The 19,783-nt window shown below is 38.6% G+C and overlaps 1 protein-coding gene across 1 annotated transcript in view; it reads left to right on the top strand.

Annotated features, from left to right (window-relative positions):
• Positions 1 to 19,783, top strand: part of Hook3 (hook microtubule tethering protein 3) — a 90,246-nt gene that overhangs the window by 53,494 nt on the left and 16,969 nt on the right. Inside the window, exons 12-16 of the mRNA XM_059244773.1 lie at positions 2,300 to 2,410; positions 3,041 to 3,128; positions 8,769 to 8,838; positions 10,614 to 10,754; positions 17,429 to 17,516. Coding sequence (XP_059100756.1) covers positions 2,300 to 2,410; positions 3,041 to 3,128; positions 8,769 to 8,838; positions 10,614 to 10,754; positions 17,429 to 17,516 — 498 coding nt within the window. The remainder of the gene's footprint in view (positions 1 to 2,299; positions 2,411 to 3,040; positions 3,129 to 8,768; positions 8,839 to 10,613; positions 10,755 to 17,428; positions 17,517 to 19,783) is intronic.

The raw sequence follows: 19,783 nt of genomic DNA, 5'->3' as shown, positions 1-19,783 counted from the left end.
GAGCTTCTGAAACCCCAAAGCCCACCCCAGTGACACACTTTCTCCTACAAGTCCATACCTACTCCAAGGCTGCCTCTTAATCCTTCTAATGCTTTCCAAAGTTCCCTCCTTGGTGACTGAGCAGTCAAATATAGAGCCTGTAGAGGCCGTTCTTGTTTAACCACCACATGATTTGTAACTGTTCTTCTATTTATTTTCTTTTTATTACATTCTATTTATTTGGTTGCAGGGGGCATAGGTATGCCTCAACATGCATATGGAAGTCCTAAGACCACCTGCAGGAATCTGTTCTCTCCTTTGACCATGTGTGTTCTGGGTGAGCTCAGATCCTCAGGCTCTTCAGCAAATGCCTTAATCCCGTACATCATGAGTACCTTCCAAGTTTCTTGGGTGGATATATTCTCTTCTCAGTACTCTATAAGTTTCAATTATATGGCAGACTTAAGGAACTTCCTGAAATATTGAACTTGAATGTGGACTAAATATACTTAAAATAAGTATAGCCAAAAAATTATACTTGTTCTTAAAATATAAGCAATATGAAATGAGCAGTAATATATTTAGAGGAGAAAGTAGAAAGAAATGGAGAATATTATTAAAAGGAAAAGTCACTGAACATTTTTAGAACTAATAAAGCATATCTAATTTAGAATTAAGAGAAAATTTATATACAGAAATATTATAGTAAACTGCATAGAACACCAATTCTCCGTGCCTATTCGTGATCAGATTCTTTTTTTTTTTTTTTTTTCGAGACAGGGTTTCTCTGTGTAGCTTTGCGCCTTTCCTGGAACTCACTTGGTAGCCCAGGCTGGCCTCGAACTCACAGAGATCCGCCTGCCTCTGCCTCCCGAGTGCTGGGATTAAAGGCGTGCGCCACCACCGCCCGGCCGTGATCAGATTCTTAATACTCTTTTTTATGGACATTTTTCTTTCTGCAAGTTCTCTGTGTGTGCTCTGGTCATGGTCTCACATTCATAAAATGTGTTCTTCCCCTGACCTTGTGTGTTCTGGGTAAACATTGTCCTACTGAACTATATTCCTCACCTTCAGTATTACTGTGTACCTTAACTAGACTTGCCTTGTACCTGAACTTGAGTCCTTCTGCCACTGCCTAATGAGTGTTGAGATCACAGGCATGCATTTTTTTTTAAAAGAAGTAAATCTAATATATGTGTTATATTTGACAATTTCAACCTAAAATCCTTGGTGAATTTATATAACTGTAAATTGCTAGTAATATTGCCTGATTAATTGCAGCTTTTTCTCATTGAATGTGTAATTTCAGACTTGCTCATTCATTTGTTCATTTGGGAATGGTGCTGAATTTCAGGGTTTTTCTCCAGTCAATATGTATGTTTTCTCAAGCCACAGTTTTCAACATTAGCGAGCAGAACCACTTCTGTTGCCTGAGTTTCCCCAGACAAAACAAGTAGTAAAATTAAAACCCACATCTACATATCAACTGGCCAGGGTTACACATTTCCAAGGTATTTCTTTTTAAACCCAGCACTCATTTGCCTTGCCTGCTGGCACATCTTCCTGTCTTCTTCCCTTCCTCTCTCCCTCCCTTCCTCCTGAGACAGAGTTTCACTATGTAGCCCTGGTGTGTCTGGAACTTACAGAGATCTGTCTAACACTGCCTCTTGAGTGCTGAGATTAAAAGTGTGCACCTCCATACCCAGAGTGGTTATTTTTTTCTCCTTACCCTTTACAGCCAGGACTGTTTACTAACCACTTGATTCCTGTTAAACTCAAAGCTCTAGGTTCCTGTTATTGGCAATTGGCACCTCTCATTCGCCCGCCACAGCTTCTGCATGAACTTCCCACTGGGGTTTTAGCCTCTTCTAAGATTAGCTAGGTAATTGGGTTTTACCCTCACTGGCATTTCTTCCTATCTTTCCTTTCTGCTTCTTTCCTTCTCAATGTTTTTGCTAGAAATGAAAGCCCCTATAGATTCTCCAATAATTGATATCATTGTTCTAGATGACTCCAGTTTAGGAAGCCTATCTTACCTATACAGATTTAAATTCCTAGTTCTCTCCCTTCTACTAGACTGATGGATGGTATAATGTTTAGTTAAGTATGGTGGAGATAGAGTTTTCATAAACCTGTAAAAGAAAATGATGGTTTGGTTTTTTTTTTTTTAAATTTTGTTTAGTTGGGAGGGGCACGCTGGGGATTGAATAATAAGCATGAGCTCTACCATTGAGGTATATTCCACCACCTTGTTGATCATTTCTAATGTTTCAAATTACAAAAATTAAGATTTTTATATAATTTATATATTTTGTATCAGGTTGTAGAGCTGCAAAATAGATTATCTGATGAATCAAAGAAAGCAGATAAATTAGATTTTGAATATAAGCGACTAAAAGAAAAAGTTGATGGTCTTCAGAAAGAGAAAGATGTGAGTATGTAATGAGCATTTTGTTTTTCAGAAGTGCTAACATTAAGACTGCAATTTCATATGTCTTTGACTGCATTAACTCCTTTTTTTAAATTGTTCTACTCTAAGTCACAATTTTTCCTCTTTTTCTCAGAAATAAGTAAAAGATAGAAGGACTAGTTCTACTTCAGTTCTCATTTCTGTAATATGCATGTGTTTGTTATCATTAGTCTCTCTTTACTTCTTACTCCTCACTTCCTCTGTGTGTGGCCCTCCTATTTTCTGTGACTAGTATGGAAAACACTGTTGCATTGTTGTTCAGCATATTTTTGCTTTTCACAGTTTATGAGTATTTAGTCTTCATCCTGAATCTTTGTGTAATGAAAAGAATGTTAAGAAAATAGTTAAGAAAGGACTAAATAGCTTCGTGTCTTATGCTTAAGCCTGAATAGCATATTGCCATGTAATAACAGACACTTGATATTGTAAAAATAGAAAATACAGTCATTTTCATGTGTCTATTCCATGATCTCTCCATAAAAGATCAAAGCTAGAAATAAGCCCATGTTCATTGTTTATCTTCTTCCTGGAAAGGCCTGACTGCTGCTTAGGAAATCTGTAGAGCTGACCTTTGTTTTTATGTTTCTTTAGAGGTTAAGAACAGAAAGGGATTCTCTGAAGGAAACCATTGAAGAGCTCCGTTGTGTACAGGCTCAGGAGGGGCAGCTCACAACTCAAGGTAAAAGTCCCTGTAACCCAGGAGTCTAGCTCAGACATCAGCAAAGGTGTTGGCTTCACTTAAGATGATTACACCAACAGATGAAAGTGAAAAATGGGTCAAATGAAAGAAATTGAATGAAATATTTGTACTGTTAACCAAGATTTTAACAGGCTATGGTTGGAGATTGGGTTTACTTAGCAACTTAAAAGCAATTTTGTAATCTCTTGAGTTTCGTAAGTCATAATCATCTGTTAACCTAGACACTTTTATTATGAAAAATCTGTCATGGCTTCTTTAAAAGTATATCAAAATTTCCAAGTTGGTGATTTCTGTAAAAAGTGGAATGGATTTTAAATCATTAAGAAACTTACATCTGGGCCTGGAGAGGCTCCTTGGTTCAGAGCACTGGCTACCCTTGCAGAGGACCTGGGTTCAGTTCCCATGTGGCAGATCCATGTGGCAGCGCATGTGACTCCAGTCCCAGGGCACCCACCATCTTCTGTAGTGAGGCAAGCACATGGCACACTTAACATCTGTGAACGTGAAACACTCGCACACATAGAATAGAAAAACAGACCTTTAGAAAAAGACTTAGGGATTCTGAGAAGAAAAACTGAGAGAAAAAAGACACATGGGTGGCTTCTTTCTCACATGAAGGATTAATGCTTAGCTCAAGAGTTGCCCTCTTTAGTCACAGTAGGTGACTGATAATGACTGGTACAAGTTTCACACTTGAACAAACCCTGACTTTTCAGTTACTGTGACTAGCCTTGGTTTTCCTCTTCTTGTTCCCTCTGAGAACTTCTTTATCTACTTATTTATCTAACTCCTCAGTTGTCTCTGTCAGTCCCCTCTCCTCTGGCTTCACTAGTGTGAATATCAGCTACTGTGGATTGTTGTCTTACCACTTGATTTCCATTCCTCTTGACCTGTTTCCAGACCCTAATTTGTGTACAGCCCTAATGCAGACAGCCTAAGTTCTCTCTATATGTATTTCATACATACATAAGTACATACATACATACCCACATAAAGTCCTGGTCATCGTCACCAAATGTACAGTATTTCCTACTGTAATTGGTTCCTCTTTGTACCCCTGCAGTTCTTTCACTTTTTTCTCGTCAGTTCTACATTAAATTTTTTCAGAATTTTCAGAATCTAGCTTGAACCTGACACTCTTTACTCTCAGTTCCTATGTTGTCAAGAAAAGACAGCTTATCTCTTTTAAACTCTCATGTTTATTATTTGCTATACAAAAATCTACATGATTGAGTCTTTTTTTGCGTGTTATTCCTCTAGAAATATACCCAAATGATTAAGAGCAAAATAGCAGAACTACCTGAATATTTAGCAATATAACTGTGACATTTTTATTCACCAGTAAACTGTTATTAAAGAGCAAGGAAGGAGATGTGAATGTGCTGGGTGTGGTGAACACATCTTTAATCCCAGCACTCAGGAGGCAGAGGCTGGCAGATCTCTGTGAGTTCAAAATCAACCTGGTCTACAGAGTGAGTTCCAGACTAGCCAGAACGTCACAGTGAGACTTTGTCTCAAAAAGTAACAATAAAAACCATGTGACTGTTGTAATATTGAGTTCCATTATAGCACTACATACGTGTATTTTGTATTTTGGTCATTTTCACGCATTACCCTCTCATGACCACTCATACTCCTGCTGACCCCTCCCTTCCTTGTGAGACTCCCTGCTCCATGACCGGCTGTGACAGACCCGGTCCTGTCCAGGTAACCACAGCTGCCGAAGGGTCAGAAGGCTGACCCTCCCTGCAGCGGTGGATTCTTTCCTCCCGTTTTCTGTGATATTGTCTGAGCCTTAGATGATGTGATACAGATGTCCGGTGAGGTCTCAGGACTCGGTGGTCACTTATTCTCAGCAGTTTGACCTGTTAGGAATCCTGAAGTAACCACTACCACTGCAGGGAAAAAAAAGAATAAAGCAAATCAAAGCAACAAAAGAAAGCACTTTTCTGACCATTGCTGAAAAGAGTAAGTACTAGTCTATGGCACTAGTGTGCACATTTAGTAGGCATTTTGATAGGCATGTGATGTCCATTTAGCAAAACAGTAGCAATAGCTTCCCACTAGAGCCTGTGACCCCTTTCCTCCTAAGGCATGGGTTTTGTCTAGGTTTACACACCAGAGCTAATGATCAGGGCCTCAAATCCAACCAGAAGGCAGTTGTTCAGCCCTGTTTTAGCCATGCCACTATCTCACGGTGGGCTCATTCACCTGTCAGGTCAGTCATAGAATGCACAAGGTCCACAGCTGAATAGGCTGATCATTTCCCCTACTAGCCTGCATGGCACTTTACAGCACTGTGAGTGCAGCTAAGCAGAGGAGACACTCCAGCTCAGTTACAGCTTGATTGCTCTATTCTCTGCATCCAAAGCATAGGGTGTGTTCACCAGAAGGATCTTACCATTAACGGAGTTCTGGTGAGCAACCAATAAACATACTGTTTTAAGGGCCTTGGGTCTCCCTGACAAATAGTTTATAGGTTTTGTGGTAGGTTTTTTTTTTTTTTTTAATTTCTTGATTTGCAAGTATGTGTGTGTTTGTGTGTATATATACACAAATATATATATTTGTAAGAATATGCATAATTATGGGTACATGGAGGCCAAGACAGAGTGCCAGGTCCCTCAGAACTGAAGTTAGAGACACTCACAGGATAACCAGCTTGTTGCTTTGGTGCTGGTACCCAAACTCACAATGGACCATCTCTCCACCCCTACTTTATTTTTAACACCCTTACAGAGTAGCAGATTTTTTTATTGGCTTTTTCATACAAACTTTGTTTTAGTTTATGCCCTCCCCAGTCTCACTACCCACATCTCTCCATGACTGTCCATCCCCAGAACATTTCACAAGTGTTCTGTTATCCTCTCTCCCTTAAAGCCTCTCAGTTTTCTTCACAGCTGATTTAAAGTCCACTGTGTAAATGTACCATGTTCTCATTGCCCATCAGTGTCAGCCACATGAACAAAATGAAGGGAAAATAGCATTGTTTCAGTTGTACAGAAAAGGGCATTTGACAAATTTCAACACCTACTCATTATCTTAAAAACTCAGTATGCCAGGAAGAGATTTCCTCAACATGATAAAGAAAGAAACATTTTAAAAAAACCTCAGTGGTGAAAGACTGAAAATTTTTCCTCCAAGACCAGGAAGAAAACAAAGGTGTTTGCTATCACCACTTTTCCTCAGGATAGTATTAAAATTTCTAGCCAGAGCAGATAGGAAAAAGGGAGTAGGGAGGAAGGGGGAAATGGATTGCATATTTTACATCCAAATGCAAAAGAATGAAACTGACCCAAAGACCTAAATATAAGAGCTAATCTAGTAGAGGAACATTTGGATGACATTGAATTGGACAGTGATCCCTGCGATTGGTGCAAAGGCACAGGCAACAGACTAGAAGATGGATGAGGAGGCTTTGTCATTATTGAAAATGTTCATGTACAGAAACACTAGAGCAGAGGCAGTCTACGAAATGGAGAAAGGATTTGCAGATATCGGAAATGAATTAACATCCATGGTCTGGGGAGATGGCGCAGTCGTAAAAGTGCTTGCTGTGGAAGTCTGGGTACCTGAGTTGGCTTGCCACTCAGTGAGAGACCCTGTCTCAAAATATAAAGTGATGGGCTGGAGAGATGTCTCGGTGGTTAAGAGAACTGGCTTCTCTTCCAAAGGACTTGGGTTGAATTTTCCATCAACCACAGGGGCTGCTCATAACCATCTGTAACTCCAGTTCCAGTGCCCTCTTCTGGCCACGTCGGGTGCTTAGAACACAATTGGTACGCAAACACGCTTGTATAAAGTGCAAGGTGATTGAGGAAAACAATTGAGGTCAGTTTCTGTCTTCTGCATATGATCACATACGTGTAAATGAGTACATGATATACACAGAACATCCAGGCTATTTGAAGAATTTATAAAACTGAACAATAATAAAAAAATAAAACCCATTTCACACATGAACAAAGGATTTGAATAGAAGGAACTATTTATCTCCAAAGAAGACAAACAGATGGCCAATAAACACATGAAATAGTAATATCATTCAATGATCACTAGAAAAAGACAATCAGTGAGTTACCACAAACTAATTAGTGAGGATAAAGCTCTTCCCACTACCACCATGAGCCCAAAGAAAGGAAAATAAATGTTGGTTAGAATTGGTTAGGAGAAACTGAAACCATTATGCACTTCTGGTGGGATAGGGCAATGCTATGGAAATGAATTTGATAGCTTTTTAAAATATTTAAACATAAAATAACATGTGATTCATCAGTTCCACTAGTAAGCACACCACTGAAAGAACTGAATGGGTACAACCAGATAATTATACACATATAACATTATTTTATATATACATATATAATATAATATAATTATATACACATAGCATTGTTCACAATCACCACAAAGTAGAAATAATGCACATCTGTCTACAGATTAGATACAATAAATGCACACAATGGAATATTATTTAGCAGTAAAAGGAAGAAAGTTCTGCAAAGTGCTGTAATGTGGACAGATCATCAAAGTGTAGCACAAAATCTGCTTTAGTCTTTTGATTAAAAACCCAGGAGCCAGATTTTGGGGTAAATGCTGAAAGATCAGAAAGACAAAAGAACAAGCCACTGCCACGTCTTACCTCTAGGACTCCTCAGCCTGAAAAAGCCTTTAGCTGAAAGGGCCGTTCCTGTCTCCTCATGCCTTATATACCTTTCTCCGCCCAGCCATATTACTTCTTTCTTAGTGCTGCGATTAAAGGCGAGTGTGCCTCCCAAGTACTGGGAGCAAAGGCATGAAATCCCAAGTGCTGGAATTAAAGGCCTGTGACTCCCAAGTACTGGAATTAAAGGTGTGTGCCACCACTGCCTGGCTCTGTTTCTTTCCTAGACTCAGTCAATCTCATATAGTCCAGGGCGGCTTTGAACTCACAGAGATCCAGACGGATCTCTGCCTCCCGAGCGCTTGGATTAAAGGTGTGTGCCACCGTTGCCTGGCATCTATGTTTAATCTGTTCTCTGATCTTCAGGCAAATTTTATTAGGGTACACAATATATCACCACATCAAAGTGTTGTGTTAACTAAGTAAAAAAGACCAATACATGATTCTGCTTACATGTATAGACAGGCAGCTCATTGACACAGACAGATGAAAACACAACTGAGGTTACCAGGGAGTTACAGGCAAGAAGAGTGGGATGCCTAATGGTTAGAGAATCTCTGACTGACTTATTAAATAGTTAAAAACAGGTAATGGTAATGGTTGGACAACACCGAAATATACTTAATAGTATGTAGTGGACCCTTACAGTTGTTTGAATAATTAAATTAATTAATAATTAATAATTGAATAATAAATTAATTTTTTGTGAGGCTACTATAACTTTTACTTGAGAAAATTGGTGATTTTGCTTAGCATCCACAGAGCTGGGTTCAAGTACCAATACCACAAAACAAACAACAACAACCAAAATAAAATGATACGAAAAAGAACCAGTGAACTCTTTAGCTGTTAAAATTCATACTCAAGGTAGATGCTTTCCTGCAGAAATTCTGTCTCTCAAGTAAAGGAGATAGTTGTCCTTCCTTAACTTGGTATACTTCTCTGTGTATTTCTAGGGTTAATGCCTCTGGGAAGCCAGGAGTCTTCAGACAGCCTCGCAGCAGAGATTATTACCCCTGAAATCAGGTAAGGAGAGTGACAGTGACAGTCACTCCACATAAGTCCTTGTAGAGAACTCATCTCCAGGGTAAAAGGAACCAGCTCCTCTTTTTGATGGGCGTTTCAGCCTGAACTCGGTATTACAGTTCCGTGTTTTCAGCATTTTAGAAGCTTTTTAAATTGTCCAGAGAACTAATTATTTTCCCTTGAGTGAGACAGTCTTTCACATTACAAAATCAAACTCACATATCACATTTTGGAGCCTCAGCAGACAGCATGAAAATACCCAAGAGAAAGGTTGTCCTTAGCTATCATCCTAATAAACAATTACTAAGATTTATGTATTAACCACTGGGAGTGATCTGCAGGTCCAGTGCTACAAAGAGAGGAGCTCTTCCCATCTGTAACTACTCCTCCCTCAGCATTCCTCACCTGTTTATCTGGACATAGCATCATAGAGATTTCATGTCCTTTGGTACATTTCACAGCATTATGTGTATGAATGAAAAAGAGAGGAGGGAGCTGACTGTGCAGAAGGTAATGATGACCTTGTGGACCTGTTTGTCGTTGTCCTTATCAAATGTTGTCCGTCAGGTCCCATCTCATCACTGTGTGTGTGCGCACATGCGCGCGCATTCTCTCCAGCCATGGCTCATGTGTAGAGGTTAGAGGACAGCTTGGGAGGTGGTTCTCTCTTTCTGCCTTGGAATCATGGAGTCAGACTTGGGCTGTCGGCCATCTCCCTAGCCCCTTATGTACCTTTCGCTTTTCACCATCTGGGAACAAACAAAATTAGTTGAATGAATGCATACTTATTCTTTTTAAGTATTTATAGATAAATGGCTATATCCTTTACTCCAAAAGCAGTGAAGGAACCCTGTTGGTAAAGGTTTTTTAAGCTAAAAAGGAGCAAGGATAACCCACAACTGTGGTTTTTCTGTGTGTGATTAGATACAACTTAAGTCTGCTCTATATCCTAAAGAGCTAACAAGAAAATGAAATTATAAACAGTGATGAAAACTTTAAGCATATGTCATAGACAGTGAGTTAATATTTGATGTTTCACTCATGTTAGGGTTTTCAAAGAACTAGAAGCCTCAAACAAAGTAACAAGTGGGGAAAAAATGTCTTTAGAACAAATTACAGAATGTCTTCTGTGTAGAAATGTGCCCATCTTTTAACTGAAAATTTGCTTTTCTGGTAAATAATCTTAAGGAAATAGCCAACAATATACACAAAACTGTTTTATAAAGCTGCTCATTATTAAAATGCTTAAAATGTATCATCTAAATAAGTAACAATTGATTTATAACTTTTAGTATTATGTCATTTAAATTTTTGAGATATAATATTAAAAGATTGTGGAATTCTAAGGTAATGAGCAAGTACCAGTACAAAACATACTGCTCGATCCTTTTCTTTTGAAAAGCAAATATTTGTCTATATGTATATATACACAGAACTAGAAGGTTGTTTCAGCAACAGTCACTTTGCACTATATGGTTACAGAGTCATGTTCGTAATTTAAATATTACATAAGAGGGAAGTAGGATTTGGAATTGTCTTCATCCTTTGTCATGAAACACAGACACTATTTCTTCAGACTGTACATTCTAGAAGGAGTTTAGTTTGTAAAGGTGATACCTTTGGTACTCGGAAAGGCACTGAACTAGTTGCAGACACTCTTTTTCATCTGTATTCTGTGTATCGATACTCCAGCTTTATATGGCTGCGTCATGATCATTATAGTGTCTTAATGAACTTAATGAACTAGATAATCAACTTTTATTTTTCTCACTCAGGGAGAAACTTATTCGTCTTCAGCATGAGAATAAGATGTTAAAAATCAGTCAAGAGGGTTCAGACAATGAGAAAATTGCCTTGTTGCAGAGCCTTCTAGATGATGCAAACCTGCGCAAGAATGAGCTGGAGACGGAGAACAGGTAGCGTGTGTGGGTGCAGTGGCCAGCCACAGCTTCTCCTCTGTGCCTTGATTTTGGTATTTTTAAAGAAAGGCTTGGGATGTATTTGAAAAATGATTATAAGCTACTTTATTTCTTGCTTTTTTTTTTTAAATTACAACATATCTTCTTTTTCCTCCCTCCAAATCATCTCCTCCACACTCTCCTTCAAATTCATGGCCCCTTCTTTCACTAATTGTTACTGCATGTATATATATATATATATATATATATATATATATATATGTGTGTGTATGTTTGTACATACATATTCCTAAATATAACCTGCTCAGTCTGTATAATGTTGCGTATGTGTGTGTGTTTTCAGGGCTGACCATTTGTTCCTTGTACAGCCAGTTGGTGTGCTCTTCCCTGAAGGGCCACCTCTCCCGTTCCCAGCTTTCCTTATGTGCCTGTAGTTTTTTGTGTACGGTTGAGGCCCCGTGGGCTTTTCTCCATCACTTTGGCATGTCCATTTGTGTTGTCTTTGTTCAGCTTTTATATTTCTTTTTATGATTATTTAATTTGTTTGACACAGGGTCTCACTATATAGTCCTGGCTGGCCTAGAACTCAGAGATCTGCCTGCCTGTGCTAGTATGAAAGCCTGTGTTACCATTCCTGGCTTTACAAAAAAAAAAAAAAAAAAAAAAAAAAAAAAAACAGATATGTAGAGGATTAAAAAAAAAAGCTGATACAGAGTTGGAGAGATGGGTCAGTGTTTAAGAGCACTGGCTGCTCTTGCAGAGGACCTGGGTTCAGTTCCCAGCACCCACATGGCAGCTGTCTGTAGTTCCAGTCCAGAGGATCCAACATACTCACACAGACATACATGCAGGTCAAACACCAATGCACAGAAAATAAAAATAAATGAATCATTTTTAAAAACATATCTGATGCATTCACACTTTTCACAGCAATTGCTGTTCATAGTTGATTTTTCACAAGCTAATGTTTGAAAGGATCTGCTGGTGTGGAGTCGAATTGTTAAAGTATTTTTTCCCTCATTTATTATTTGTCATGAACTTAAAAGAAAATTTTTCCTCCCAAGAGCAGTTCAGTTATTTTAAAAATTTAAACTATTACATTAACAAAAAAATTCCATTTCTGCTTGTAAATTTTCCTTGTCTTAATATTACACCATTTTTCAGAATCAGTTACTATAAAATTAGCATGTTGTTATTGTTGTTGCTTTTTGTTTGTTTTTTTAGACAGGATTTCTCTGTGTAGCCCTGGCTGTCCAGGAAGTCACTCTGTAGATCAGGCTGGCCTCAAACACAGAGATCCTCCTGTCTCTGTCTCCCAAGTGCTGGGATTAAAGGTACATGCCACCACACCTGGCTTGGGAAATGTTTCTTAAGTAACAAATGTGACAGTGTTTCCCTTTTCTTACTGTTGTGATAAGCTGTCTTTTTTTTTTTTTTTTTTTTAACAGTTGACACAGTTGACATTATTATTGCATGTGACTGTATGCTCTGCACGCCTATGTGCTGTGGCATTTCCCCAGGCAGGGTCAGATTGTTGGGATAGTTTTACCTAGCCTTACTTAACTTGTAATACTAAGTTCTGTAGATACTGAGGCACAGTCGATAGCGTTATAGATGAATAGAAATATCACTATGATTATAAGAACATCGTTAAATATAATGCTCTGTGGAGCATTGTATGTGATCACTTAGCAACACAGAGTGAGTGCTTTTTTTTTAATTAAATTTTAATTTAAATTTTTTTTAAGAGTTACTTATTTTTATTTTATGTGTGAGTCTTTTGCCTGTATGTGTGTCTGTGCAATATGGGCATGCATTGCCCACAGAGGCTAGAGAGGGCATTTGATCCCTGGGATTGGAATTACAGATAGTTTATTAGCTACCGTGTGAATTAAACCCAGGTCCTCTGGAAAAGCAGCCAGTGCTCTTAACCACTGAGCCATCTCTCCAGCCCCCTTTGTTTCCTTTTTTTGAGAATTTCATACATGAGTACTGTGTTTACATCATTTCCTACCACCTGCCCTTTTCCATCTCTAACTCCTACGATGTCCCTCCTCTCAAATTCATGACCTCTTTTTCTCTAATTACTACACACACACACACACACACACACACACACACACACACACACACACTGAGTTCATTTAGTGTTGCTCTTATGTACAAACATGTAGGGCTGCCCACTTGGGATTGGATAGCTGGGCAGGAGCACATTCCTGAAGAAAACTGATTCTCCTGTTCTCAGGAGCCATTGACTACCTGTAACTCTTCCTTTAGGGTGAGGCCTTATGAGAGTCCCTCATCCATATGGCCTATCAATTGGTGGCATTAGTATGCATGTCTTGTTTAGGCAACCATATTGTTAAGATTTGTATGGGTACAGTGTCTAGAAGATTTTATGGATATAGTATCTAGAAGACACTATTTCACAGAAGGCATCCTGTTCTTCTGGCACTGATAACGATTTTTCCCTGAGCCTAATTAAGGGTTGCATTGTAGATGTATCAGCTGCGGTTGGGCACCCCATGGTCACTGGGTAGTGTCCATCCACAGCAAAAACAAAGCTTCTTGAATAAGGTGTGAAAGCTACAGTTAGCTGTAGGAATAAGGATAAGTGCTTAGAACAGAGTAGAAATGTGTTTAGAAAATGGCAGTCGAGGTTTCTCCTCTAGGGCCTATGACCTCTCCAGCAGTGGCCATTGCCTGGTTTTACAGCATGAGTTCCCTCATACCTAGTAGACCTTAAATCCAATTGCACAGCTCTTGGTTACCACCAGGCCAAAGGGCCAGTATTGCATCCTTGGGGATGTCATTGCTGTGGTTTACAGGCTTCACAGTTGGCTGTGACTACCCATTGCTTCTCTCACTCAGGAGCTTGCACAGCACCTTCTGATCCTGAGAGCTAGTCTGCAGTGGGGGACTTTCCAGGTCAGTTCCAGCTTGGTTCCTCCACGTCCTGTGCCCAAAGTGGGTGGTGTCTTCAGCAATAGGAGCTTAGAAAATGTAGAAAGTAGAGAAAGGAAAGTCACAGAGGACTATGGAAGTATCTTGAGCTGCAATCATTGTTCTCTGTATTTTAACCATTCTGATCCAGTCTACTTCTTCTTACTCTAAATTTTATTCCAGTAGAAAAAGCACCCACAATTCTTTCATATTGTTTCTCCTAATTCTTGTTCTTTTCTCTTCAGAAACAGAACAGATAGTTTTCACAAAACAAATAACTTAGTTTCTGTGTATTACTATAATTATTAACACATGTTAATTCACACATTTGTGGGTTTCACTATGGCCTTGTTATACTTAGAAATACCATGTTTTTACCATGCCTGTTTTCAGATTCCCTACTACCCATCTCACCCCATCCTTGCCACACACATGCATGTCCCTTGGACCTTCTCTTGTCCTTAACGGAAATCTCCATTCTACTTTCTGGGTTTTTTTTTTTTTTTCTTTCGCTTTGTTTTTTACTCTTTTGGGGAGCCCACCACTCAGCTCCCAAATAAATCACACACAGAGGCTTATTCTTAATTATAAATGTCCAGCCTTAGCTTGGCTTAAATTATTAAATTATTAGCCAACTTTACTCAAATTATCCCACCTATCTTTTGCCTCTGAGCTTTTCCTGTTCTCTTACTTCTGTATCTTACTCTTACTTTGTAGCTTGCTGTGTAGCTGGGTAGCTGGCCCCTGGAGTCCTCCTCCTTCTCTGACTACTTTTTTTTTCCTTCCAGACTTCTCCTTTTATATATTCTCTCTGCCTGCCAGCCCTGCCTATCCTTTCTCCTGACTTGCTATTGGCCATTCAGCTCTTTATTAGACAATCAGGTGTTTTAGACAGGTACAGTAACACAGCTTCACAGATTTAAACAAATACAACATAAACAAAAGTAACACGCCTCAAAATAATATTTCCCAACACTCCTTAGTTTCCAAATATGAGAGAAAACTTTTTTTTGTTTTGTTTTGTTTTTTGAGAGTCCTGGAACTCACTCTGTAGACCAGGCTGGCCTTGAACTCACAGAAATCCACCTGCCTCTGCTTTCCAAGTGCTGGGATTAAAGGCATGCACCACCATTGCCCAGCAAAACATACTTTTCTTTCTATGGTTATCTTTTTTTCACTTAGCATGATGTACACCAATTCCATCCTACAAATGACAAAATTTCATTCTTCTTCATGACTGAATAAAATGTGTATTTATTCAACAGTTTCTTTATCCATTCATCTATTGATGGGCACTCAAGCTGTTAGCATTACTTAGCTTTGTGAAAAGTGCTGTGATAAACATAAGTATGCAACTGTTTCAGTTGTATACTGGCTCTGACTTTTGTGTGTGTACCCAGGAATGGCATAGAAGGATTGAATAAAAAATGGTTTGTTTTCTTTTTAGTTTATCAATTTTCATAACTGTTTTTGCTAGTTTACACTACTCCTGACATTGTAGAAGGGTTCATTTGGCTTTTTTATATCTTTGCCAGCATTTGGACTGGAAAGATGGCTGCTCTCCCAGAGGATTTGGGTTTGATTTCAGAACCCTCTTGGAGGCTCACAGTGGTCTGTAACTCCAGTCTCAGTCCCAGGGGATCTCACACCCTCTTTGGGCCTCTGCAGGCATTGTATACATGTGGTACATATACATACATTCAGCCAGAACACCCATAAAAGTAAAATTAATAAATAATTAACTTTAAAAAACTATTTGTTAGCATTTGTTGGGGACTTTCTTTTTTTTAATGTTTTGGTTACTAATTTTGGTTAAGTTTTATTTCTTTATGATCACTGCACATTAATTCTTACCATATGAATAGCTGGCAAAGTGTTTCTCCCATTCTGTATTCTCTATTCTACACTCAAACTTCTCAGTTCTTTATCTTTGTTTCCTGAACTACTGGACTCCTGTTGAGGAAATCATTGCCTGTGTTAATGATCTGACCATGTTTCCTATGATAGCTTCAAGGTTTTAAATCTTCAATCCTTTTGAATGGATTTTGGCACAGGATGAGAGATGTGAATCTCATTTCATTCTCCCACATGCAGATATTTATTTTTCTGGAACCTCTTATACATTGTTGGCTAGGTCTGGTTTTACCTCAATACTATACTTTTGTTGTTAGGACTTTCTGATGGTTTTAAAATCAAATGAGTGATGCCACCAGCATTAGTCTTTTTATTTATATGGATAATGCCATTGGAATTTTGATGGGAATTGCATTGAATCTGCAGTTGCTTTGGATAGTTTGGGAACTTCAGCAACATTAATTCCCCTAGTCCATCAATGGAAGCGCTTTCTGCCCTCTGTTAATCCTCTTCAGTTCCTGTCTAGTAATTTTCACTCTAGAGATCTGCCTCGGTTTTGGTTAGGTTTATTCCTAGAAATGTTTTGGTTTTGGTTTGAGGGGTTTTTTGGTTGTTTGGTTTGTGAGGGTTTTGTGGGAGTTGTTGGAATTGCTTCTCTGGGTTCTTTCTGAGGAAGTTCACTGTTGGTGTACAGAGGAACTACTATTGACAGGGCTTGGGGGTTCAAGTCTTTAATCTTATTCCTCAGGAGGCAGAGGCAGGTGCATCTCTCAGAGTCCAAGCCCATGTGGTCTTCATGGTGTGTTCCAGGCCATCCAGGGCTACATACTGAGACCCTGTCTTAGAAAACAAAAGGAAAGCTACTATTTTTGTATATTGAGTGTGTATCCTGCTACCTAACTGATTTTTTTTATTAGTTTTAAAAAGGTTTTTTGGTAGAATCTTTAGAATTTTCTTTGTATAGGATCTTGTCAACAGAAGTAATTAATTCCCCTCCTTTCCTAGCAAAGTTATTTGGAACTCTGAAGTATTGTGTAGCAAATAATTACGTTAATCTGCCAGACAGTATATTAAAATTACCTTTTATAACCCTTATAACAGTATTTTGAGCTCCATCTTAAAACCAAGGAAGCTGAAGCCAAAGAATGTTTAGTAGTTTTCAGTTAGCAGATTTAAATATTAAAGCCCGGGTCTTTTAGCTCCCAAAGTCTGCAGTGGCGTTGTTGATTTTAAAACAGCAGAGAGAGGGAAAGCGAAAGTGAGGTTGTGTTGTTTTGTTTTGTTTGTTGACACAGGCTCATATGTGTACCAGGCTGGCCTCAGGCTTACTGTATGGCTAAGGATGACCTTAAGCTTCTGACTTTCCTGCCTCATTCCCCAAGTTTGGGGACCACAGGCATGTGCCACTGTGCCTGGTTTATGCAATACTGGGGTGGAGCCATGCATCTAGGCAAGCGCTCTACCAACTGAGCTACATCTCCAGCCCAAAAGTGAAATTTTAAATATAAAAAATAATATGGAGGGGACTGGAGAGATGGCTCAGCAGTTAAGAGCACTGGCTGTTCTTCCAGAGGACCTGTGTTCAATTCCCAGCAACCACATAATGGCTCACAATCATCTGTAATGAGATCTGGTGCCCTCTTCTGGCCTGCAGGCAGACATGCAGACAGAACACTGTATACATAATAAATAAATCTTTAAAAAAAAACAATATGGAAAGTAATCTTGACTTATGAAACTGTGAGTGTGCTATTGCAATTATACAATGCTACTACAACCTGAGTTCTAAGTTTGCCAGTGGTGCTTTCAGTGAAATCAGTATGACAACCCAAGGGGCAGTACATGTGGAGAATTAATATGTGCTTGCTTTGCAGGCTGGTGAATCAAAGACTTCTAGAAGTACAGTCACAAGTAGAAGAACTGCAGAAATCTTTGCAGGATCAAGGCTCAAAAGCAGAAGATGTAAGTTTTGATATGTACCAACCGTGCTCTGAAAGTTTCACAACTAAGAAAACCTGTAATTTTGATACTTTGTAAAAATAAATTCATGTGTGTGAGTTGTAGGGGCAGGGTACTCCTGTGCATGTGCACTCCACAGCTCACTGCAGAGGTCAGGGGACAGCCTGTGGGCTTGTTTCTGTCCTTGCTCCATGTGGGTCCCAGGAACTGGTGACAAACCTCTTTACCATTGAAGCATCTCTCAGGCACATCTCCAATTTTTTTATTGATGATCTCTAAGAATTTAGCATTATACTTGATATAGGGGAGAAATACTGTTTTCCTTTTCTCTGGCATTCTTTATTTAAAAGCCCTGTTTAATTGACTCTAAGTTTACTTGTGTTATCAGGCAAGACATTACATTGAAGTGCTACATCTTTTTTTTTTTTTTTTTAAGATTTTTATTTATTATGTGTATAGCATGCAGCATGTATGCCTGCAGGCCAGAAGAGGGCACCAGATCTCATTACAGATGGCTGTGAGCCACCATGTGGTTGCTGGGAATTGAACTCAAGACCTCTGGAAGGGCAGTCAGTGTTCTTAACCTCTGAGCCATCTCTCCAGCCCCGAAGTGCTACATCTTAAATGTGTTCAATTCATAGTGAAGTAAAAGGTTTCCCCCCTCAAGCTAAAACAAAAAAATGTAAAGACATGCCCAAGAAGAAATTTTTAATATAAACTTAGTATTTAAGAAAAGAATGCTATCTCTAGCATCAGAATCCATGCTGACCTTTTTATTTTCTTTTAGCATTCTGCATATCTCTGTCTTAGCTCTCCTCTGCTCTTAGCACATTCTCACTGGAATATGGTACCTGTGCTGAGCGTAGGATGATGACTTACATTATCTCCGTCCACTAACCACCTTTCACAGTGCTTAGGATGCCTTGTAGACATCTCTGGCAACAAGAAATAGGTTATAATTGGTAAATCCTTTATATTGAATAAAGCATACACAATAAAACTAAAGCACAAAAATGTTTAAGAACAGTGTAAAGAATAGGGAAAATAAATGTTAAATAATCAGTCTTTTCTTTTCTATTGCCAATGCAGTTTTCTGTAATCTCAGACATTTCAGTTTAAACTTTCTAGATTGCTTTAATTTTCACAGTCAGTTGGAGAAATCTCCAGCCTTATTAACATGAGAACAGCTGAAAAGAGAAGAGAGTTGAGTAAATTACTTTTAAAGTTTGGGAATATTAAATATAAAAGCCCTTGAGGCCTCATACTTAGTTTTGTAAGTTTCTGTACACATATATCTTGTTTAGATTGCTGGTGTGACCCTCTAATTCATGATTTAGTTTATTTCTTAATGAGTTGATAATTGTCTTAGTTTCCCAGGTCAGTTCACAACTACTGTTATTTTTAACAACCATACACCTTTATTAAAAAGGAACTAGTTAAAATGCCAAGCCATACTTTTGTTCTTTTTTTTTTTTACTTTTTAAAAATTTTGTGGCTCTGGGATTCAAATCTACCACTGAGCCATACCACTAGCCCAGTGTCATGATTTAAAAACAATCTAACAAACAAACAAATGGTAAATCTCAAAGAGATGAAATGAGTGCACTGAAATAATAATGCCTATTTAACAGTGTCTTAGAGGTGAGCCATAGGATGTAGTATTTCTTACTTCATTGGCATCACTAGATCCCTTTTACCAAAAGAAATATAAAGTTCATTTGGGTCTTAAAAATTTGGAGGCAACTGTTGTGGATTTGTTTTGGTAGAAAAGGGAAAGAGGGCACTACACACAGGTAAGCATGGTGAGTGATCCAACTAGCTAAATGTAGCAGTGCAGTAAGGACCATTGTGTGTACTTCTCTTGCTTAAATTAACACATAAAGGAGTTGTTTAAAGTGACTTGGGACAGCCTAGTTAGTTATCACTGTGATAAATCTAATTAAACGTATTATGGGCAATTGCTGTAGAGGATTATATTTCAGAGGTAAGATGCCAGCCCTATCAAATACTTGCATAAACTGGTCACCTTTTAACTGCCTAAGTAGTAATGAGATGTCTAGCTCTAATCTAAGCAAAATTTCCTTCCGTGTTCTTCTCTGCAGACAAAATTCAGGTGGAAAATTTTCTGTTTTGAAGACTCCAGATTCCTTAGAGAAATCATTAGTTTAGTTCAGGATATGTAGTTCTTTTACCCCATCAGATTTTTGATATTTTTCTCTTATTTTTCTCCTCAATAATCTATAGTGTTGTATCTTAGGAGTGTGATGCAT

The sequence above is a fragment of the Peromyscus eremicus genome, chromosome 17 (genome assembly GCF_949786415.1).
Source record: "Peromyscus eremicus chromosome 17, PerEre_H2_v1, whole genome shotgun sequence".
Taxonomy (NCBI): Eukaryota; Metazoa; Chordata; class Mammalia; order Rodentia; family Cricetidae; genus Peromyscus; species Peromyscus eremicus.
Note: the sequence above shows the minus strand (reverse complement) of the source record. Positions and strands in the feature narration are given on the sequence as shown.